This window comes from Rutidosis leptorrhynchoides, chromosome 9 (assembly GCF_046630445.1).
Source record: "Rutidosis leptorrhynchoides isolate AG116_Rl617_1_P2 chromosome 9, CSIRO_AGI_Rlap_v1, whole genome shotgun sequence".
In the NCBI taxonomy this organism is placed as follows: Eukaryota; Viridiplantae; Streptophyta; class Magnoliopsida; order Asterales; family Asteraceae; genus Rutidosis; species Rutidosis leptorrhynchoides.
In genome coordinates this window covers 366,984,906-367,009,885 of record NC_092341.1, presented here as the reverse complement: position 1 = coordinate 367,009,885, position 24,980 = coordinate 366,984,906, and the positions used below count along the sequence as shown (strand labels likewise).

Below are 24,980 nucleotides of genomic sequence, written 5' to 3'. Positions count from 1 at the left end.
ATAGTCAAAAGAGTTTTCCCATACGGAACGATAGAATTGATAAATTCAAATGGGATTGAATTTAAAGTTAATGGTCACAGAATTAAACATTACATACATGGTCCGATGGAAGTCGACAACGAAGTTAATCACAATTTCGACACCACAGCTAACTAAGTGTGGGGAGAATCAAGTCTTTAAAGGATAATATGTATTTCTGTTAGAGTTAGATTGTCTGTTTTCGTGTAGTTCTCGAAAATGGAACCCGAATGGTCTTTCCCTAGCAGACCCTAAAGAACTAGTCTTCTCCCCCCATTCTGAATTTTTATTTTTTTTTTTAGGTTTTTACAAAATGAAGACTGCCTGTGAACTAAACCATGGTCTAATGCTACACGCTTTGATCACTAAACGTAATAATGACATACTCCCGAGTGAAATAGTATCAGTAATCAGAGAAAGAATGGACGGAGTTAGAAAAGAATCCAGATGCGAAGATAATAAGTTACAATTTGGTAAAGGAAAATCAAAATCCGCAGCGAAAAGAAGAGCACGACACCTAGAACGATGTCACAAATGCGGAAAATGGTCACATGGAGGTAAATGTTCAAATAATCAAACCTATTCAAATACCGAATTTGTTACTTTATGCAGAGACGGACCGTTCATATGTTTAGAAGAAAAGACACTGAATGCTCGAGGTTACGCCTATGTAGCCATGGAAAACCAATTAAACCGACTATCTTATGAATGGGATAGATCATATAACTAAGAAATCTATTTCACAGGTATGTCTGTACAGTTTTTATTTTTATTTTTATTTTTAACCTTTTGATAATAAACGCTAATTTGTTCGCTAAAAAGTATTAAATTGGTATTGAATAAAATTAGGTTTGGCGACCGAAATTATTGATATCATTCAAAAATTTATTACATCACTGCGAAATTTAACGTTTATTCTTAAGGTATAAATATCTTTAAACAATCAACCCAAAATATTTCAAAAATTCGTCATGAGTTAAATTAGGTCTTGGAACCGAAATTACTTTACCGAAAAGAGGGGCGCATATTTTTGATAATATTTGATTGATTAAAGTGGGATAAAAAGACAAAAAGATTTTTAATTTTATTTTTACCATATTTTTAAAATTAATATTTAAATCTTAAATTAATATTGTAAACTTTGTAAAAACAATATATTTAAAATTGTAAATATTTGAAAAATTAATATAAGTTTAATATGAATTTATAAATTTTTAAATTAAGTTTGGTGTAAATTTTTAATTTTTAAAATATTAATTTTTAATTTTATGCATTTCAAATTTTAAGTTTGGTGTAATTTTTAATAATAATTTTGAATTTTATATTTAAGTTGTGTGAATTTAAAAACAAAAATTTACTTTATCTCATTAAGTTAAGAATATGATTTTTAAATTCGTCGTAAGTTGAAGACTAGGTCTTTGAACCGAAATTGCTTTACCCAAGGAAGGGACGAGAACTTTTATTATCACTATTTTTAATCTTATTGATTTAAAGTATGCCAAAAACATTAAAAAACCCAAAAATCTTAGCTTTTAAAACAATCGCTACAAAAAGACAAATTTTAAAATTTTGTCGAAGGACGGACTAGGACATCGATCCGAAACGACCTCGTCCTAAATAACAAGGGAAACAAAATTTTAAAATTAATTTCTTAATTGTTTTCAAAAGTTAATGATTTAAAAAAAAAAAAAAAAAAAAAAAAACTCCGCGAGTCGCGGAGTTTGAAGTGTATTTTGCCGCGACTCGCGGAGGGACTAAAAATCAGAAAAAAATATAACCGAACAACAGATCAGTCCCAACCCCAAAACAATAAAAACACAGCGAAAACTGCTGCTAAAAACCCCGAAAAACCACCCAAAAACACCCCAAAAATACCAATTTTTAACCGTTAATCACCAAATTTTTTGCTAAAATCATGTTGAGAAGGATGCTATCTAAGAATTACTCAAGAAAAACGGTAAATTTCTACACCTAAACACCATTTAATCCGAAATTTGATCTTCTTGAGCTATTTTTTCCCCAATTTGATTTTGATGCTTTTTAGTGTAATTAAGCTTAAATTGTTTATGTATTATGCTTGTATAACCTAGATTGATGCTGTTTAACATGATTAGAAGCCTTAAACTTCAAATTTTGAGTAATCTAGAGTTTGTGTTCTTGAGCAAATTTGGGGCTTTTTGATATAAACAGGTTATGGCCGATTTTTGTCATGAATTGTTGCTAAATTGAGTAGTGTAACATGTCTAGGTAGTTAAATGATCCAAACTTTGAGCCTAAACATGATTTTGAGAATTAAAGTGGACTTTTTCAAGTCTTAAATTCATGAACTTGATTTTTGAAAGATAATGCCATTTGAGACTTGTTTAATTGCTAGTAATGATTATTTTGACATGTTATTTGAGTTGAATGCTTATGAACTTGGCGAACATTTTCGTATATGCTTATTTGAAAAAGTGTAGATTTGATGAAAATATGAAAATGAGCTCAAGTTTGATATAAATTGATAATGTCATTGTAATTATTTTGATTGATGATTTTGCTGACACTAATGCATATTTGGATGCACAAAAATTGTGTTTGATGTGTTTTGCAGAATGAAAGGGGTGAATCTTCATCCCAAGCCCGCAATGCTCCTGCTGAGAATTTGGAACAACAGGAGGTGGATAACTACTACAAGCAGGATGTACCTCATCCAGTCATGACCTTTTCTGATATGCACTTGGAAGAGTTGCACCCGAACCTGAGATTTGACAGACTTTGGATAGATTATCCAAAATATCAAAGGGGTTTGCATACTCTTCATTCCAAGGTTGTTGAGATACCGAGGGTCATAGAATGGGGACCCTTAGAAGCTGTAGAATTGGCCGGGCCAATTAGGGAATTACTTGTACAGAGGTATGGTGATTCTTCTTTTAATGACTGGGTATGTTTATTCACCATACGTAGACCTGTATATAAAGTATGGTGTGAAGAATTGTTATGTAGTATAGAGTTGAATGATCGGGTAGCTAGTTTAACCGATAGTTCTTTTATTAGATTTTTGTTAGGCGGTTCGATGCGCCACATGTCTTTACTGGACATGGCTCAGGCTTTACGTATATATACGCCTGAGGAATTAGCGTCTGCCGATTGTAGAGGATTGATACTAAACGGTAGAAAGATAGATGAAAATTTTGATACACACGGTGTGTGGAGTCAAATGACAAGCCATCACCGTTTCAAAGGGGGAAATTACTCTTATTTGGATATAGATAGAGCCGAATTAAGAGTGATACATAGGTTTTTAGCTAATTCGATTACACAAAGGGGTAAAAACAAGGAAAAAGTAAATGAACAGGATTTGTTTTACCATATGTGTATTCGAGACCCACAAAGCGCTGTAAGTATACCATATTGTGTGGGTTATTATTTATCAGCTATGGTTCGGGGGATACGACCACATAGCATAATAGGAGGTGGAATTTTTATTACTTTGATTGGTGAATATCTCGGTGTGGATATAAGTCGGGGGGGATTATTAGTAGAAGAACCAGAACCCCGCGATACTATAGGTTTAAATGTATACCATGGTGCGAAAGTTTTGAAGAGGCGAAATAACGCCGCAGTACGATACCATGGTAGACATCCACAGGTGGAGAGAAACCAGCAGCAAGGTAATGTAGGAGGGGGGAATGAGATGCAAGAAATGCATAGGTTTATAGCTTCTCAGGAATACGAAAATGCTAGACAGAGAGCATTTGAAGATTGGCAAGTTCATCAGAACCAGATCATAGCTCATTGCCAACATATAGGTAGAAACTATATTCCTACACCGAAACCCGTCTTCCCTCCTTGGTCTATAGAGATGCAGCCACCATATCCTACGTATGACCCTGCCGAAGCATTCTATAGCACTTATGGTTATGCCTGGAACCCCTATTGGTACCAATATCATCCTTAGTTTACTTATTATTTTTTTTTTTTTTTTGTAATTTGTAATTATTGATACGTTTAATACTTTTGTTAATATTGTAATCATTTTTATAATTATCTAACTTTTATTCTTAGATTTTAATAATTTTTGAATGTGGGGTAATATACCAAACTTCAAAAATATGTATATATGTTTGCAGTTTATCTTATGTACACAACAGGGTAAAACAACGCATTTTCAAAGACTGGCATTAAGTTCAGCAAAAACAACTAATTTTGACGACAAGATGCAAAATATATGTGAAATAACAACAAGACGGAATGAACAAATGATGTGCACCATTTATCATTCAGCAAACAAACGCCAATATATTTGGAAACTTTGGTAAAATTTAATCATTTTCACACTAATCACCCTCAATAATTTAAATTGTTACTGATTTCTTGCAAATGAGGGCATTGCAAGATCTTAAGTGTGGGAAGGGGTTAAATTCTTTCGGATTTTAAAATTTTTATCTTAAACTTAAATTCTTTCGGATTTTAAAATTTTTATCTTAAACACTTGGTTACCATTAAAAAAACTAGTAAAGCAGTAGTTGTATTAGAATCTAGTGCTCTCTGATAATAAAGAACAGCCCTAGTCTTATATACTAACTACCCAATTCTAGTAAAAAAATTTTAAAAAAAAAAAAAAAAAATTTCAATTAAATGAACTCAAAATCATGTTATACATATTTATGAACGATAAAACTAGGTTTTAACACCGAAATTATTGTTACCTCGGAAAGGACATAAATTGAGAAACAAACTAAAATGTTAAAATTCATTTAAAATGGAATAGAGGACGATAAAAAGGAAAATAAAAAGCCAAGTGTGGGAAAATTTACCAAGTTATTTTAAACATATGTCACATATATCTGTAACAAATAACTGAAAATACTTTTGCAATGGACTAAACTAAACTGTTTTACCCGATGAAAGAAAAGAAGAGATGGATCTACATGATGAATCAATTCCATCATTAAAAGGAAGTAAAGTCTTCCGAAAAAGAAACGCGCTTCTTGATTTAGGTCATGAAGTTGTCGTCCAGACCAGCTGTAGGTTGACGAAAAATCTAGAAAAGTCATCACTAAAATCAGCAGGAAATCCACGGACCTCAGCATTAAACAGGGTCGCCAAGTGGTCAGATTTATCCTAACCATGAGAAGGATTTATCTCGTACAATGGGGGGGCACCATGCAAATTAGCTGGATAAGACTAATGAATCAGATCCCCAGAAAGGATAATCTCCTTAAAGATTAAAAATCAGCTTTTAAGACTGATATTACTCAATCCTAGAGATTGACCTTAAAGATTGAGAATTCAAACTCATGGAATTCAATGATATCTAAACTCGAGCTTAAACGAGAAAATATTTTGATCAAAATTACAAACCGATTTGTTTTCTGAAAATCCTATTTTCAATGCGTTCATTACCATTGAACGTAAAATCCTAGGAATTCACCTGGAATTCATTAGGTCACCTGAACCAAATCGGGTGTCAACCGTAAGAACGGTGGTTGCATAGTGGTCAAAGACAGGACCTTGTGCCAGACCGAAAAAATTATAAGGGTGAGCTTTACTATTGCTCCTACCAAGGATAGTAATTGCGTCTGACACATTATAGACCATAATTAAAAGCATGTCAGGGGACATTGCCTTAACAGTTGCTTGTTCAACGCTTTCCTTTACAACCGGACGGTAGTTTACCGAAAGGTAATATACGGGACAAGTAAACTGGACGTGTTGCTTTCCAAATACAAGGTTAGCAAGTGGGTGACACAAAACCGCAAGTTTTGAGCTAAAATTTTCAAATCTGAAACCCACCAAACCCACAAAAATATTTTGCAAACACCGGTAAAGGGTTATTCCGGAAAACTTATCTAGGGTAAAAACTAGATTTCAAAAGATCAAATGTTTTCATAAAGATCCAATTTCCTTAATGGATCTAAATTTTTATAGTCATTTGGGACTGTAAACCATATCGTTACTACCATTGTTTATACCGCCGTATAGAAATCACTGATGTACAAAGTGTGAAGAATAAAGAAGTGATTCTAGTATTTCAAGACGATATTGCTTGAGGACAAGCAACGCTCAAGTGTGGGAATATTTGATAATGCTAAAAACGAACATATATTTCATAGCATTATTCCTCAAGAAAGACAAGCTTTTAGTTGCAATTGTTCTATTTACAAGAGATATTCGTTTAAATAATAAAAGGTGAAGACAAAAGACAGATTCGACGAATTGAAGACGCAAACGACCAAAAAGCTCAAAAGTACAAAAGACAATCAAAAAGGTTCCAATTATTGATAAGAACCGTCTCGAAATTACAAGAGTACAAGATTCAAAACGCAAAGTACAAAATATAAAATTGTACGCAAGGACGTTCGAAAATCCGGAACCGGGACCAGAGTCAACTCTTAACGCTCGACGCAACGGACTAAAAATTACAAGTTAACTATGTATATAAATATAATATAATATATAATTAATTATATTAATTATATATATATTATATATATAATAAAAATCGTCGGCAGAGAAAGACTCCAAGATGTGAGCTGGAATTTCAAACTCCGCGACTTGCGGAGTTTGAAGGCAAAATTCACCGCGAGTCGCGGAGCCCCAAAATTGAAAACTGCCTATAAAGCCAACCGAATTCTGATCAAAATCATCATATTTTTCTTCTCTTATCATACGTAAAATTTATATATATATATATAATTTATATTTTAATTTTAATTATAATTCTAATAATAAGGGTATGTTAGCGAATGTTGTAAGGGTGTAAGTCGAAATTCTGTCCGTGTAACGCTACGCTATTTTTAATCATTGTAAGTTATGTTCAACCTTTTTACATTAATGTCTCGTAGCTAAGTTATTATTATGCTTATTTAAAACGAAGTAATCATGATGTTGGGCTAATTACTAAAATTGGGTAATTGGGCTTTGTACCATAATTGGGGTTTGGACAAAAGAACGACACTTGTGGAAATTAGACTATGGGCTATTAATGGGCTTTATATTTGTTTAACTAAATGATAGTTTGTTAATGTTAATATAAAGATTTACAATTGGGCGTCCCTATAAATTACCATATACACTCGATCGGACACGATGGGCGGGGTATTTATATGTACGAATAATCGTTCATTTAACCGGACATGGGAATGGATTAATAGCCACTAGAATAATTAAAACAGGGGTGAAATTACATTCAAGGGTAATTGGTGTAATTGTTAACAAAGTAGTAAAACCTTGGTTTACACACAGTCGATAACCTGGTGTATTCATTAAACAAAGTATTAAAACCTTGTTACAATTCGAATCCCCAATTAGTTGGAATATTTAACTTCGGGTATAAGAATAATTTGATGAGGACACTCGCACTTTATATTTATGACTGATGGACTGTTATGGACAAAAACCAGACGGACATATTAAATAATCCAGGACAAAGGACAATTAACCCATGGGCATAAAACTAAAATCAACACGTCAAACATCATGATTACGGAAGTTTAAATAAGCATAATTCTTTTATTTCATATTTAATTTCCTTTATTTTATATTTAATTGCACTTCTAATTATCGCACTTTTATTTATTGTTATTTAATCGCACTTTTAATTATCGTACTTTTTAATTATCGTAAGTTTATTTTATCGCACTTTTATTATTCGCAATTTCATTATCGTTATTTACTTTACGCTTTAATTTAAGTCTTGTATTTATTTTATATTTTACATTAGGTTTTAACTGCGACTAAAGTCTTAAAATCGACAAACCGGTCATTAAACGGTAAAAACCCCCCTTTATAATAATAATATTACTTATATATATATTTGTATTTTTAATAAAAGTAAACTAATATAGCGTTGAGCTTTGTTTAAAGATTTCCCTGTGGAACGAACCGGACTTACTAAAAACTACACTACTGTACGATTAGGTACACTGCCTATAAGTGTTGTAGCAAGGTTTAAGTATATCCATTCTATAAATAAATAAATATCTTGTGTAAAATTGTATCGTATTTAATAGTATTTCCTGCTAAAATTAATAACTATTTTATATACACCTCGCATAACATCACTAGACTTTCAAGGATTTAACACTCCGGTTATTTCTCATGACGATGCAACAGCCTTGGAACTTCCTTTTAGTGAAGAGGAAGTGTGGTTAGCCGTTAAAGAGTGCGGTGTGTCGAAAGCACCGGGTCCCGATGGGTTTAATTTTTACTTTTATCATAAATTTTGGGATGTAATTAAGGAGGATTTGTTGAAAGCGATTCAATGGTTTTGGAGTAGTGGTGATATCACAGTTGGTTGTAATGCTTCGTTCATAGCTCTTATTCCAAAGATAAACGACCCAATCAACTTGCGTGACTTTAGGCCATAAGCCTCATTGGGAGCTATTATAAAATTGTGTCAAAATTGCTTGCTAATAGGATCCGAATCGTGATTGACAAACTTATAGGTAAGGAGCAAAGTGCTTTTATTCGAGGAAGATCGATCCTCGATAGTATCTTGATAGCTAACGAGTTGGTGGGGGATGTCAAGTATAATAAATCAAAATGCTTCATATTCAAAGCGGACTTCGAGAAAGCGTTTGATAGTGTACGTTGGAACTTCCTTTTTGATGTCATGAAAAAAATGGGGTTTGGAGCTAAGTGGTTAAAATGGATTGACTCTTGCTTTAAATCCGCATCCATCTCGGTCCTCGTTAATGGTTCACCTACAAAGGAGTTTCGACTTAAAAGGGGGATTCGTCAAGGGGATCCACTTTCATCTTACCTCTTTATTATAGCTAGTGAAGGGCTTAACATCCTTGCCAATATTGCGGTCAACAAGAAGATTATAAGGGGTGTTGAAATCGGCCAAGACAAAATCAATATTTCACACCTTCAATTTGCGGACGATACAATATTTTTCGGGGATTGGAGTAAAAGAAATATTATTAATGTCCATAAAACCCTTGAATGCTATGAGAAAGTGTCGGGACTTAAAATAAATCTTCGAAAAAGTCACTTATATGGCATCGGGGTAGCTCGGGTCGAGGTTGATCATATGGCTCAAAAATTGGGGTGCAATCCGGGATCCTTTCCTTTCACTTATCTTGGCATGCCGATCGGTGAAAAGCTAAATAAGAAAGAAATGTGGAACCCCGTTATCGAGAAATTTAGTAAGCGTTTGTCGGATTGGAAAGCAAGGACGATGTCATTCGGTGGTAGGTTGACACTTCTGAAGGCGGTCCTTACTAGTCTCCCTCTTTATTTCTTCTCGTTGTTCCGCGCTCCTTCTTGCATCATCAATCTCCTCGAAGGTATGAGACGTAAGTTTTTTAGGGGTGGGTCGGGATTTGATAATAAACTATCGTGGGTTAAATGGGATACAATTCTTTTACCTTACAAAGAGGACGGGTTAAATATTGGGAGTCTCAAAGCAAAAAATTGGGCACTACTTATCAAATGGTGGTGGCGATTTTATACAGAATGCGACTCATTATGGGTTAAAACCATTAAAAGCATATACGGGAGGGACGGGGGGTTGGGTACTAATTGTGAAAATGGCATTGTGAAACAGAACACCGCGTGGAGGAACATCATCAAAATTGGAGAAGATTTGCGTAAGATTGATATTGATGTCAAAACACTATTCGCAAGAGAGATAGGTGACGGCAGAGACATAAGTTTTTGGCTCGATCGACGGGCATCTCCTGTACCGTTCAAGGAGTCATTTCAGCGCCTGTTTCGTTTGGAAGCACAACCCGCGACTGAAGTCAGCAGCAGAGTATCACTTTGCAACAACGAATAGAGTTTTACGTGGGACTGGACACGCGTTTTTACAGGAAGGTTACACGGGGAACTTACTAACATGATAAACACCATTAAAAGTGCCTCGTTCTCAGGTTTCGGAGCAAGCAAGTGGAAATTCTCGGGTGATAGAAGTGGTTTATTTGTCACAAAATCGATGGCTAAAACGATAGACGACAAGTTAATCACAAGGGAATCCAATCCATCGGCTACAATCAGAAATAATCTCATTCCGTTAAAGATTGGTATCTTCATCTGGAGGGTCTTAAGAAAAAGAATAGCAACAAAAGAAGAACTCGACCGGAGAGGGATCGACTTGGACACGTTATTATGCCCAATATGTAATGATGTGGTCGAGTCGGTTGATCACGCCATTTATTCATGCAAATCCGCCAAAGAAATTTGGTCCGGCATCCTTAAATGGTGGAATCTTCCCCTCCCCTTGAGTTCCACGCTAGAGGAGATGATTAAATGTTCGTGCATAGCAACAAAGAATTCGAGAAAAAAGAAAGTTTGGCAAGCAATTGTGTGGGTTACGTGTTATTTGATTTGGAAAAGTAGAAATCTAAAGGTTTTTAAAAAGGACGGATGGGCTACATCGAAGATCATAAGTGAGATACAAGTGAAATCATTTGAGTGGATTAAAAACCGTTCGAGAAACTCCTCTATGTCTTGGCATCATTGGCTTACTAGTCCGACATCGTCATGTGCACTTGGAGCTAGTTTTGATCCGGGGTGAAATGTAATGGGTTTAGTATCGTGTAGTTATTCCTCGGGTTTCTTGTTTTTGTAACTTCAGTGTCCAATGTGGGTAGCTACTTCGGCTACCTCACTCTCTGTGTACATTCTTTTCTATATATATATATATATATATATATATATATATATATATATATATATATATATATATATATATATATATATATATATATATAATTTGCCTTTCAAAAAAAAAATATTATTAGTCTAAGTATAATTAAGGCTATAATAGTAAATTTGGTGTTGATAGATCAAAAAGTGGTGTGTGAGGATCATCTCCCATAAAATGATCACATAAATTAATTTTTTATTATACATGATATAGATAGAATATAGATGTGGATATAGATATAGATATACATCTTACATATTTTTATAATTTTGTTGTTTCATTATTTTAATTTAATGTAAACATTTTTAATGATTTCTTTATATTATCGTTAGTATCGATGGGTTGTTCACGACCAAGCATCTGACAGCCCTAATCGATGATAAGAGGCTCCCAAATCCAACAAACGTTCAAGTGCTAAAGCGTAATAAATCAATTCCTCAAAAAGTGTGGATTTTTGCATGGAAAGCAAACCAAAAAAGATTGTCGGTTCGAGCGGAACTGGACAAACGGGGTCTAGATTTACATACAATTCTTTGTCCCATTTGTTCGAATGATATCGAAACGGTGGATCATTATCTTTTCAATTGCAACAAAGTAAATATCGTTTGGGAACTTTTTCTAAAATGGTGGAACATTTCGAGTGATAAACTTCAAGAGTTGGAACTCATTAAAGAAGACTCATGTATTTCCAATTCTACATCGCAAGGAAAATTAGTGTGGGGCGGGGCAAAATGGACATGCTTGTATTGCATTTGGAAGGCTAGAAACAACGTCGTTTTCAAAAGGAAAGTTTGGAATCTCTCAAACATTTTATCGGAGGTACAATGCTTAAGCTTCGAATGGATCTCTCGGCGGTTAAAGAAGGCGAATCTTGAATGGCAACAATGGCTAATTAATTCGAATTTCTTTGTGGCGACAACAAATAGCCGTACGGGAGTTAGTTGATCAGTGATTCGTATTAATTTCTTACAATTGTAAATATTAGTTAATGTAAATATTTTAGGTCGTGGCTACTCATTATTGTATAGCTCGTAGGCTCTCAAACTTTGTACTCGTTGGCGTATTTCAATATATACATACTTGCCTTGAAAGAAAAAAAAATCGTTAGTGTTTGAAATTTTAGTTAGATAAACGGCTGTATTAGATAAAGTTTAATTTTGGTAACTACTCCGTTCGTAATTAATTAATTTTGTAGTATTATAAAAATACGCAAAACTGTGAGTGGATAGGTGCATGCAGAAAATGCCTTGATTGAATATAAGCTACACCTGTATTTTAATCAAATTCCAAGAAGCTAATGTAATTGTTACGGAGTAATTAATTACTAGAAATTTGGGCCTTGCATCGAACCCGCTACCCTCTACTAATTCGTTCTACTAAATGCCACTTTTTCTATGTAAGAGTGTGTTTAATATAATTGAATGATTTAACGGTGAATGATTTAAAATTTGAATTGTCCAGAGTCTCTGAATATAGTTTGATCTAAATGCAAATAAGCTGTTTGATAATAATTTAGAATGAACGATATGAACTGACTAAAACTATCTTATTAACGTGTGACATGAATAAAAAATTCAATATAATTGTTAGTTAGGTGATCGAGATATGATTTGAGGAGAATATTATAAATAATTTAGGCTCTTAATGGTTAAGAGAGTATTTCATGTCTGAATGGTTCAGAGCTGAATTCTGAACCATTCAGCACCATATGTCATTCAGAGGTCAGAAATAAACGCACTGAATGCTGAATGGTTCAGCATTCAGTGCTGAACCATTCAATTAAGAAACAAACAAACGCACCCTAAGTCGAGTATTTATCTGTTCACTTTTAAGTGATGTAGTATTTGGTGATGTAACAAGGTCAAGAAGTTTTGTTGTTTAAAAGTGTGTGTCAAATTTGAGAGTTAAATTTGTGATGAGTTGATGTGGTAAAATTTTATTTGTAATTGTGTATAAAATTTAATAATTAATACTCCAATATATAAAAAATGTGGCGAAATCTGATTTTTCTAAAAAAAAAAACTTTGACACCACTTTACTGATCCGTCAAATTTCCGACTGACGTCTGGCGCGTCAAACTTTGACGCCGCGTTAGGGGCGTCAAGAGCTTCAAAGATGTCGCCAAGTGAGGTGACGGAGGAAAATTAACGTCGCGTTGAAATCAGCTTAAGTCCACGAAATTTTTTCTATAATATATTTATGTCCTAGGAATTTAGTTTGAAAACTCACACAACTCTCAATATAAGATCATTTGTAACACTGGTGTAATTGAATCTGTTGTGAATTGTTTTTTCTATTTTTGTTTTCTTAATTAGCCGGCGTGAATCTTTAATATAAAGTTATGGTTGTGTGGAATTTGTGTAGGTTGAAAGTGAAATGCTGAATTTAGCTATTGAATTCTGCTCCCCCCCCCCCCCCCCCCCCCCGACCTTTTCTCTATCGAATTTAGCTAAAGTTCTCCCGAAATGAGGGTACCGCAACTTGTTACGAGCTATAATTGAATAATATACACTTATATATATATATATATATATATATATATATATATATATATATATATATATATATATATATATATATATATATATATATATATAGACAAAATTACTGAAATCATCCATGTGGTTTGATACCAGTTTCTGAAATCATCCCTGTGGTTTTTTCTTGATGTGTTTCATCACTGTGGTTTCCAAACGTTTCTGAAATCATCCCTAGCTCAAACGTCCGTCTAATTAATCCGTTAGATCACACCATGTGCTTATCACATGAGGGCAAAAACGTCCTTTTAGCTATGCACCCAAGGGTATTTTAGTTAATTTAGTTTTTTTTTTCTTTTTCTTTATTTCTTTATTTCTTTATTCAAACAAGAGTACTACCATTGTAGTATAGAGTACAAATTAGAAAATAAACCCTTCAAAGCTTTGAATCAACAAATTGATGAATTCATTTACCGTGATACACCATGAACAAATTTTGAACAAATCGAAGCTTCATCAATCAAGAACAGCTCGGATGATCTTTGCGTGTGAATTTACACACACTACACGTTCACTATGTGTGAGTGATATTCTTGATAAGGAGTTTTTTTTATTTTTCTTTCCAGATGCTTCGATTTTTATTTTTAAGAATTGGGTTTTTTCTTGTTACGGAAATTTTGTAACTATTTTCTATGTGATTTTCTTCATTTTTTAGAAAGATAAAATTTTTACTTGAATTATTGATGGGTTTTTGTTTCATAAAGAGGGTTTTCTTAATTTCATAGAAAAATGGGTTCTTGCTATTTCGGTAGTGGTTTTGAAAACGAAGATGCTAGCGGTGGCCACCAATCACCACTGCTGAATGAAATCGGAAGCAGATCAGGAACACCCAAATTTGAGTATCGATTGTTGCTGCTCTCGTCGGAGAAAACGAACATTCGCCGGAGATGGTGACGATTGGGAAGTTTGCTGTTGACGGTTCGGTAATTCAATATCAAACTTTATGATGCTATTCTTCTTCCGTTTCTACTTGATTTGTAAGTATCACTACTTGATTTGTAAGTATCATGTGGTACTCTTTTGTATATGTAAATGTATATTACTCATAATTGCATAATTTTTTTTAATTCTTGTTTGAGTTGCGGAGTAAAATTTTAATTTATGCTATTTGATTTGAATCTGTTTAACTGGATAATAATTTGTTTGAATTTGATTTGGATTGAAACATGGTAGAAAGAACAATTTATGTGGGTGTTAAAAAAAAACTAGGTTTAGGAATATGGTAGGGAAGAAGATGAAGTTTCTCAAATGAAAAGATAAAGTGACGCTTTTACCCTCACGTGATAAGCACATGGTGTGATCTAACGGATTAATTAGACGGATGTTTGAGCTAGGGATGATTTCAGAAACGTGTAGAAACCTCAGTGATGAAACACATCAAATAAAAACCACAGGAATGGTTTCAGAAACTGGTATCAAACCTCAGGGATGATTTCAGTAATTTTGTCATATATATATATATATATATATATATATATATATATATATATATATATATATATATATATATATATATATATATATATATATATATATAAGAGGTTAACTTAGCCTATTTGTCATTAGAAGAGTATTTTTCAATGATTATGATTAAAATAAAATAAATAAATTGATTGATTAAAAACCATCTACACGTTTTGGACTTGTAAAAACCGTTAAGCAGAAGTAAATTAACTAAATAAATAAACTTATTTAAAAAAAAAAAAAAAAAAAACAAGAACCTAAAACTAACTCTCCCGTCCTTTTTTCACAATCAATATCTCTTCTCTTTTTTAACTAACCCCAATCAAACCCTAATAAGCCAAAAAGATCATCGATTTATCAGGGAAACGGTGATTTTATCTTCATTATTAAACAACGAAAGCACGTACAACAACTTCGAGCCCTACAAAACTTCCAGGTTTGTTTCGACTATTGTTCAATTCATTAATTTTAAAGCAAGTGTTTATTGTAATCTTCGTTGGATATCGATTAAAAACAAGACTCGTCACTGATTATAAGCTTTATTGCTTTATTGCTTTTTTTTTTTGGGTTCAAAAGATTCATTTCTTTTGAAGATGGAAATATTTTAATTAGTATTGCATCAGAGAATCTTCAATATTTATTGCAATATTTGTAGATTATTTTTTCCAAAATAAAAATAGGAAAAATTGGGGTGTTGGTTCCTTTGATTACATTTACCATACATTTGATTGTCAATGGAAAAAAAACGAGTGGATCAAGTCGACTAGCAGGTTCCTCAGTTTGTCGAATCAGCAAATCTGACTTTATACATCGACAAAGTATGTTTTTTATCACTAATTCATATTCATATACATATTCATATCCAATTAAATTGGAAGTCTAAATTACATCTGGATTGATTCGAACTTCCCATAATTTAAGTCTGTTTCAATCCCTATTATATCTCCATAATTTTAGCTCGATTTTATTACGAAATAATTTTTAAATAATATACTTGCTGTTTTGTATGGAATTTGGTTAACAACTGATTTAAGCAATTTGCTTAGTTATAGGAATCAATGGTTATCGATATTAATGTGCCAAGATTTCTTCAATCTTGTTACACATTTTTAAGAGAAGAGAGATGGTATAATAAAATTCAGTATTATAGTGGATTTTCTTAAGCAAGAACATGTAGTACTATTACTACGAGTTGTATTTCTTGACATGTATTTTTTTAACATTTTCAGGTCATGTACATGCTTACACTCATTCTCTAGGCTATTCGAAATAATTTAGGCGAATCGTAAACGCTTACACTCATTCTCTGAGCTATTCGAAATAATTTACGCGAATCGTAAACGCTTACACTATTCTCTGGGCTATTTGAAATTATTTAGGCGAATCGTAAAACAAAATAGATTTTGAATTTATTGTCGCATATAATATGTACTTCGTATTCGTATATTAATCACCAAGGCAATAGATAATTCTTGAAAATCACTACTCAAATGGGTAACGCTTGCATGTTGTGATGTCAATGGACAAATAACTTGAATAATAACAAACCGTCTCTTATGTGTATCATTTGTAGTTACATTCATATCCTATGTGACTTTTGTTAATTTAACAGTTCTCATTCTCATCTAATATACGAGTTGTTTGATTAATTTTTCACCACCAATTCTCGATTTGATTTGTGTTGCACAATTCAAATTTAACAACATTGTCATTTATCTATGAATGATTGAAGCTTTTTTTTCCTTTTTTTCTTTAACAACCGTGCAACGCACGGGCTCAAAACCTAGTATATATATATATATATATATATATATATATATATATATATATATATATATATATATATATATATATATATATATATATATATATATATTAATGATAATTCAATATGAAAAGAATTGAATTGAATTTTAATTTACCTGAGGGCAAGATTTTGATCGTTACCTCAAGGCCAAAACGACATTCCAAAAACAAATTACAAACCCACTCCCCAAACTTACCCTCTTAGTACAATTCCTACCCCCAACAAAGGGGGTAAAATGTAAACACAAAAAATAATTAAAAAACTAAAAAAAAACTTCACTCAAATTTTTAACGGGCCGTATCTTTCCACTCGTTTCGAGTTACATTTTTCCGACTCACCGTTCAACTTGAAATAATTTTACGAACACAACGCAACTAGCTATGCGCGAAGTAGATTACTTTTTAAAAGCGTTAATTATTTCAGGCAACTTTTTATACATATACATACACGTATAACAAACAACCCAAACTAATCACCTCATATAGTCATATTGATGGTTCCGTTCCCTTTGCTACGCAATTTTTCTGACGTAAAAAACGCGCAGTACATTAGGCATACTAGGTACTAACCACCTGCTTCCAAACATACCGTAGCAACGAGTTTTAAATTCTATAAATGCATAACGTTACGTTAAATAAGAATATGCAACCCGAAAGTCCTCGCCACATCGCGCGGGCCGGTGTTTTTCTAGTTCATTATTATAGGAAGGCAACAATTGGACCCTATCTACAGCTAATTCAATTAAGCAATTGTTACCAACGTCTGCTTGTTCATTAATAGGCCGTTACAAGGGCCCAAGAAATACATAAACAAATGTTTGCTTATACAAATACCTATAATTGGGTCTCACACAAACCAATTTATTGGGCCTTAAATCAATATTTACCCAGCCCAATAAGATCTATAAAATATTTCAAACATGATAAAATTACAAACGTAGGGTCAAAATTAACTCACAAAAAATTCCGGCAAACTTGCCCCTGCATTGGGGAAACCGGAGACAATGTATCTGAATCTAAACCTAACGCAACCGCCCACCGGCGCCGGAGCTTCGACAACAACGACAGCGTTATCAACACAAACACTTTATCCACCTAAATTCATACAACCAAACCCACCTCTTTTTACCAATCGTCGCCCTAAATTCTTATCATCATCATCATCATCATCATCTTCTACTACATCCTTATCTAATCTCAGAAATGTAATCGTCAGTGCTGATGTCACCAATAAATCAAATAAACAAACATCCGCTGGGTTTTCGGAATCCGATGAACAACCATCAATTTCCGTCGTTAGTCAAGAAAATGTTCCCCTTGAAGGAGTCATTCAATTTGAAAAACCTGATACTAATTCTAGATTTAGAAAATGGGGGTAATTCACTGTTTTATATATATGTATTTATTTTTGTGGTTTGAATTATTAATTGTATTGTTGCACAAAGATTTCACCTGAATTTATTGTTTGGATGCTGCAGATAAGCAATTAGAAAGAAAACTAATACTGTACTAAATTTGAAATAACTCATAATAAAAGCCATGAAAATCTTTTTGATTTTTAAATTTTCAAATAAGCCCATAGAATAAGCAATCCCAACCAACCCCATCAGAGTGGTTGGGGCCATGAGTTCCTTGTAAGAGGTCTCAGGTTTGAATCCCGTCTGGGACGAATATTTAGTGAAGGGTTGGAAATAGACAGGGAGTAATCCTGCTGGGCATTAGATTATGAGGTTGGATTACTCGCTCTCCCGGGTAGCCTAACAGAGAAAACCTTCCTACTTTTTTTTTTTTATACCTTTTTTTTGGCTTAAACATTCATATTTTCTTTTGATGAAAATATAGTCAGGTGGCGTTACTTTCTGGTGGAGATGTATTGGCCATACTTTTGTTCTCTGCAATAGGAAGGTTTAGTCATGGATTTGCTGTTTTTGATACTGAAACTTTTCGAACTGCTGACCCTTTTATTGCTGGTATGGTTACCTTTTTTATGTTTCTGTATATATTTATATGCTATTAAAAATGGTGGTAAAATGGGTTTTGGGTTTTATCAGGGTGGGTTTTAAGTGCATATTTTCTTGGTGGATACGGAGATGATGGTAGAGGGGTGAATGGAAAGACCAACGCCATCACTGCTGCTGTTAAATCTTGGGCTTTGGGCATTCCTGTAAGTTGATTTATTTGCTTTTTTTTTTGTGTGTTTCCGATTATAAGAAAGTTGTATGCTTTGTATGTCTGAATTTGGGACAAGTATATTACTTATTAGAGAATTGTAAACGAATAGTTAGTTGGAGAATTGGAAGCTTAGAGATGTAGTTATCGCATGTATGATTGTTTGAAGAAATAGAAATTAAATTAAATGATGATATAACGGAACGTGAGATGTAACAGAAATCGGGGATCGTAAATCTTAAGAGTAGCTATTTCGTAATGGGACCATGTATATAGAGAAGAAATATGTATAATACAGCAACTAAAAAGCAGAATCATTAACATGATAACATCTTCTAACTCTTACAATCGCAGGAGGAGTTTTTCGTATTGATTAGTTAGGTGTATGTAGCAAGTGAAATATTAACTAGATTATTTGAAATAAGGTGATTTCCATGTTGGATCGCGAATGGTAATTAGTTGATGAAATATATATCTTGAAAATGGTGTTTTCGATTTCGTTTCTTGCTGCATTTGTAATGATTAAATTCTAGTTCATGTGGAAAAATCGTACCAAGTGTTGTAGGAGGAAAAGTGTGGTTCGATTAAGTTGTTAACTTTAGAAAAGCACATATGCTAGTTGGAAAAGAGGTCCTTTTTGAAATGTGACTAGATTTTCGAGAACGATCATCACGTACTGACCCCATAATCTTATTTTCTCAAACCACAATATTTTATATTAAGAATTTATATAAACATCAAGTATTACAAGTAGTACATGGGGATGAAGTACTACACTAAACTCTATTTGTTAAAATGGATGAGCCTGATAGCTGGAATATGTTGCGACTCACCTATGAGTCTAACATAATTTATGACACTTTTTTTTCTTTTCTTTTCTGTTTCAATACCACAACTAATCTTCTATTAATGCTGTTTTGTTATGTTAAAGCCGAGTGTATAGTATCTACAATAATGCAAGTTATTTATATTTATTATTATCATTTTTTTTTTCCAGTTGGGAATACTTATAAGGGCCACAAGCATAGGTCACATCCCTGCAACCAGTTTTATTGCCGTAACGATGGGTAGTACTGCTGTATTACTTATAGGGTGGAGAGCACTCGTATCTAACATTTTAACGGATAATGATAAGAGCAAGAAGAACGACATGTACAAGCGTGGCAGCCCATTTGAGCTGTTTGAGGTTCGTTCTTAGCTTTTGCTTCTAAATTTACCATCATATTCAGTTTTATTATTTTAATACATTGTTTTGCTGCTGATAATTACAATAAAATCATAGATGTAAATATATGACTATCTAAATCTTATCATCCTCATATGGGATTGGACATTCTTGTTGCTGTTGTTGAGTTTTGTGGCAAAACGGGTTACACATTACAAGATTTTCTCTATGATTAACCACAAGGTGTTGGTGCAATGGTGGTGACCTGTTCAGGGTTTCGACTCCCATGTGCTGCAAAACTATTTCTCTTATGTTACCCGCTCATTTCATGGGGCTTGGAGGTTTCGGATGTTTATGCGTTTGAGTCTCACCTGGGGGGGGGGGGGGGGGGGTTGTATGCATTCGTTGTGGGGGTTCCCTCTTGACCCCAAGTTCTTTTACCCCATTCATAAAGTCTTTTCTGCCGGACGACTCGTAGGGATCCGGTATCATAAGTCATATTGTTTCTACTTTTCGGGAAAACCGGTCTTTTCTGAGAATGGGAATCTCCAGATCCGGGAAAAAAGGAAAGGAGGTTCTAACCGGTCGCTTATACTAGTGACAGTCTATCATTTTGTCTCAGTATATCAATATTAGTGATACCATAACAGACTGTTAGACCGGCTGACAAAGGAAAAGGAAATCACTGCCTGACGAAGGGGGGACGGATGAAGCTACAGCCCAAGACAACCATGCCATAGGTTCGATCGAAGTTTCTCGTGGGGTAACCTTTACTTCCTACACTTAGAATAAACCGCGGCTTTTTTCTATCATTGAACTGTGGCGTACCCCCAAGACGACCTATCTAAGATTAGGGGGAGATCCTCATATAATCTTTCTTTTAAAAAGTCAACTAGACGGGGCAACACCTATGATGCAAGGAATAATAGACTTACATCACGATATCTTTTTCTCCTTAACCTCATTTTTTAGTTCTTCGGCCTTCGCAAACAAACAGTCCGGCCAACCCAACCCAAGTAATCCCTCCAGAATGTCTCCATATTTTTTTATGAACGTCTCTCCTATTAGATTTTGGTTTATCAATGGATTTAGCTTTGTTCACCACTGCGTTCTTTTAGAACCGCTCCGTGGGCTTCCATGAAAGCTAAGAGGTGGAATAGCACTAGCTAACACGTAAACGAGTGAATTTTGAGTAAGCTTAACCTGAGTCTCGGTTAAGAACGGCGATGACGTATGTTTCGCACGGCGCACGATTCCATGTATAGTTTCATTCGAGATCGTGATGGAGGACATAGCTTATGATCATCGGCTTTGATCCTTGTCAACCTTGAAGAAGGGAGCATCGGCCGCCTATGACGGAGGACTTTTTTACTCTTCACTGAAATCATGATTTTTCCGAAAGTTTTCCCGGAGAGTCGAGCCACCAATGACTACCTATTCTCGCCCGGTGCCTGAACCTTGCTCGTTCACGTTTGGGGCGGCTTGATTGTAATGTTTTGCCCAAGGATATGATCGGGTGGTTGGGTTCCGACATCGCGTTCTCGACCCCCGCCAGTGACTCCTAACAGCCGTTAAAGAAATCATAATAAAATTTTAGATCTGAATATATGACTTCTAAATCTTATCTCTCTCATATGGGATTGGGCATTGTTGTCGCCATTGTTGAGTTTTGTGGCAAAATGGGTTACACATTGTAAGATTTTTTCAACGATTAGAATAAAGGTGTTGAAGGATTCCTAATGTAGGAACATTGGTTTTTTATTTACAGTTGCTCACTTCATTAGTACGAAGATGGTGAGGTGCTCCAGAATCTGCTTTTATTGTGTTCACACCAAATGTTTCAAGTAAAATTTATGTTGCAAGTATTGAAATTCCAAAGCAACAATGTTACAAACTACTATCAATTCAACTATAAATTAAAATCCTTTTTATCACCCCTTACCTTGCCTAATTTTCTATTTACATTTTGGATATGAATTTGGGAGTCGATACAATCCATTTGTATTTTGTACGAGCATTAACGCATTTGTATTCATGTCACCATCCTTGTGTAGTGGATTGATTCACATTTTTAATTACATGCGATGAAGATCTTCGTCACATTTGGTTCAAATAGCTTTTCTGGATCTTCACACTTTACAAATTGATCTACAAACAGCTAGAATTACACAATATTCGGCTCAGACAATCAAAGGGCCTTTGTTTTAAAGGTATTATTAGTCAGTATACCGTGCTTTCAAATTAAATCGACTGAACACACATTGCGTAAATAATAGGCGTTCGATGGGTCGCAGGGGCAAATTACAAATAGCTTGCATTGGTCATGGCCCTAATCTCGTCAACCATTGATCAGGTTTGGTTCTTTGTAAAAGCGTTGTTTCAAATTCTACCAAAATAACACTTGTTTCAATTTCTCATGAGTCATTTCGGTCCTATTAGGAAGATCTTTATCTATATCAATGTGTCCCATCAAATCCATCCATTGTGGTATTGAACCCACAACTAAAAATAGTAAAAATTATAACTCTTTGGCAAGGCCAATCAGTAGTGTACTGATGATTTATCTTGGCTTAACATACTCATGAGACTTTGAGTTAACATAATTTTTTTTGGAGTTAATACATTCCCCGTCAATGTAGAAGTCATAAAGGTTATCTATGTTCGAGTTACCTCTATTCAAACATAGAAACAAAAAAAATTCAATCTCTCATTAGTGGGGTATGACTGGTTAGATGTATACAATCTTTCCCTTATTCCTAGAATAAAGAGAAGTCATTTTTTCACCCAGAGTGAAACACACCAAGAGTAGAGAAAGTCCATCCCCCGATATTTTATAGATAGAGAGATTGTTTCTGAATGGACCTTCGACCAATAACTAGGTTAAAAAAAGTGAAATAAAAAATAAAGTGTGAGACGTCATAAAAATGGTTAGAATCAAATTTCTATGGATTTTAAACTTGTCTGAAGTTCAATTAATAGAGCTATAAGTTGACGCTTGCTTTTGACTCGCTTAATAGAGTCATAAAGATTTCAACATAGAAAATGGCTCCAATTTTTTTTTTTAATTTATAACACTACAATAACAACAAAACACAATACTAAATAAGTGGTGTATGAGGTAGGTGAAATGTAGACAATCCTGCTCCTATCCGAGAATAAAGACAAATCATTTCTCTACTCAGAGTGAAAACACTCAAAAGTAAAGAAAGTCATCCCTCTCTTTATTCGGCGAATAAAGAGATTGCTTCCAAGTGGACCTCCGGCCATTAAGTAGGAAAAAGTTTTTTGAAAAAATATAATAAAATTGAACGCCATGAAAATGGTAAAATCAAATTTCCATTGGGTTTTAGATCAATACTTGAAATTTAATTTAAGCTCTAAGAGTCGATCAAGTCGTCAATAAATCGACGCTTGCTGTCGACTCAATAACTAGAGCCGATTTTAAAAATATATAGTCCTAAATATTTATCAATAGGAAAAAAGTTAATATGTGATTAAATTTTCTGATAACTGAATGTTCATGATTTGATTATGAAAAAATTATAAATGAATGTACTATTATATGGGACTTCTAAAATTTTGAGTACTTTAAAGTTCGGGACCCTGTTCGGTTACACAATTCGTACATGTGGCCGAGACGCCTGCTTTTGGGCTGGGTTTTTGCAAGTTTAGTTTCTTAACCCGGATTTTCATTTCGCTGTTAGTCCCTCGACTCTCATAAAATGATTAAACATATCCTTACAATTATGTGATTTTGTTGTTGTTTGAGGGATGTAATCAAAATCAAAATTCGAGTTAAGGGACTAGACCGTAACTCATCAAAGTTCTAAGGTAGTTGATATATTCATCATCTAAATTATTTCTTCCATCGTAAACTTTGTATTGATAGATTGTACTTTACAACTAAACAATACATGTACTTGGATAATACTACCTCCGTCCCACCACAAGTGTTCACATTTCCTTTTTGGGATGTCCCATTTCAAGTGTTCATTTTGTGTTTCAACCATTGAGAAGAGGTTATTCTGGAGAGAGAAAATTTCTGATTGGTGGAGAATGAAGTTAGTGGGATTTTCTAAAACTGTGTGCAAAAAGTAAGTGGACACTTGTAATGAGACGGAGGGAGTACTACATATCATTAGTTCTAACCCAAAGATCTAGGAAGGGAAACGGATAAGATTCCATATGGACGAGAAATGTAGTTTACTTCCTGGTCTAAAGAGACAAGAGGGGGTGAACAGTAGAATAGGAACTGCCGAACAGGAATAGGGGTCAAAAAGTCACAGCTATACAAACTTACAGCAATGTTTAATTACCTACCTATACATGTATATGTATATCTAAACACTGTGAGGTAGTAGTATCAAGTATGAACCGTCGAAATTTAGCTGCTTGAAAATGTTTACCTGTCAGCAGTTACCAGTCGGCTGCCGCACTGTTTTCTTACTGTTACCCTCGTCCCCATTTTACTCTTTCAAAATTTATACTCCCATACAAGTTGTCAAGTACTCCGTATTTTGATATAAGCCGATATATTTTTTATCTTTTAAAATGATAAATAATCACATTTGTGCAATAAGCCCAATAAGTTCTTTTACAATATATGGATGTCTCTGGTATATTACTATTAGATTGTATATATTTATGTATTTGGATTAGGCCCAATTGTATAGACGGGCTTAGCCCGTTAGGATTGGAAATAATCTATACAATATTTATAGGAAACAATGTGAGAAACCCTAATGCTAAAAATACTAACAGGCCGAGCCCGTCTATACAATTGGGCCTAATCCAAATACATAAATATATGCAATCTAATAATGAGCTGGAACTTATGACTGGTGGTAGAGTTTATGGTTGTAGCTTATTGTAAAAGCTGATAGTTAAAATTTATTTTTTAATAATTGTTTGGTGAAAAGTAGTTGAAATTGAAACTTATTGTTGTAAATTGGTTAAAATCAACTAAATATGACAAATAATTATATAAGGGTAACATATGTAATTTCTAATTTTGTAAGCTATGAACTTATTTTCTAAGCTAGTTTAACTAGTTTCTTTTTCATCCGCTTCTTTTTTTTTCATAAGTTCTGAAAATTATGTCACCTAAACGTTGCTAATAGCTTAAGATTATGAAATAAATAAATAAATTTAAGCTTTCATAAGCTCCAATAAACTATGTGGT

At 33.8% G+C, this 24,980-nt stretch overlaps 2 protein-coding genes and 1 long non-coding RNA gene across 3 annotated transcripts; all 3 read left to right on the top strand.

Moving 5' to 3' along the window:
• Positions 1 to 9,943: 9,943 nt before the first annotated feature.
• Positions 9,944 to 10,525, top strand: LOC139869288 (uncharacterized). Its single transcript, XM_071857600.1, has one exon. It carries the CDS (start codon positions 9,944 to 9,946, stop codon positions 10,523 to 10,525), a length of 582 nt encoding a protein of 193 aa, XP_071713701.1.
• Positions 10,526 to 14,969: 4,444 nt separating this feature from the next.
• Positions 14,970 to 16,227, top strand: LOC139865678 (uncharacterized). Its single transcript, XR_011765057.1, has 3 exons — positions 14,970 to 15,094; positions 15,314 to 15,476; positions 15,888 to 16,227. It is a non-coding gene; the product is annotated as an uncharacterized lncRNA (long non-coding RNA).
• A 1,163-nt stretch (positions 16,228 to 17,390) lies between these two features.
• On the top strand, positions 17,391 to 21,853 carry LOC139866648 (uncharacterized). The gene is made up of 5 exons (XM_071854937.1): positions 17,391 to 17,839; positions 18,307 to 18,434; positions 18,516 to 18,628; positions 19,631 to 19,819; positions 21,567 to 21,853. Exons 1-5 carry the CDS (start codon positions 17,469 to 17,471, stop codon positions 21,594 to 21,596), a joined length of 831 nt encoding a protein of 276 aa, XP_071711038.1. The 5' UTR covers positions 17,391 to 17,468; the 3' UTR covers positions 21,597 to 21,853.
• Positions 21,854 to 24,980: the final 3,127 nt, after the last annotated feature.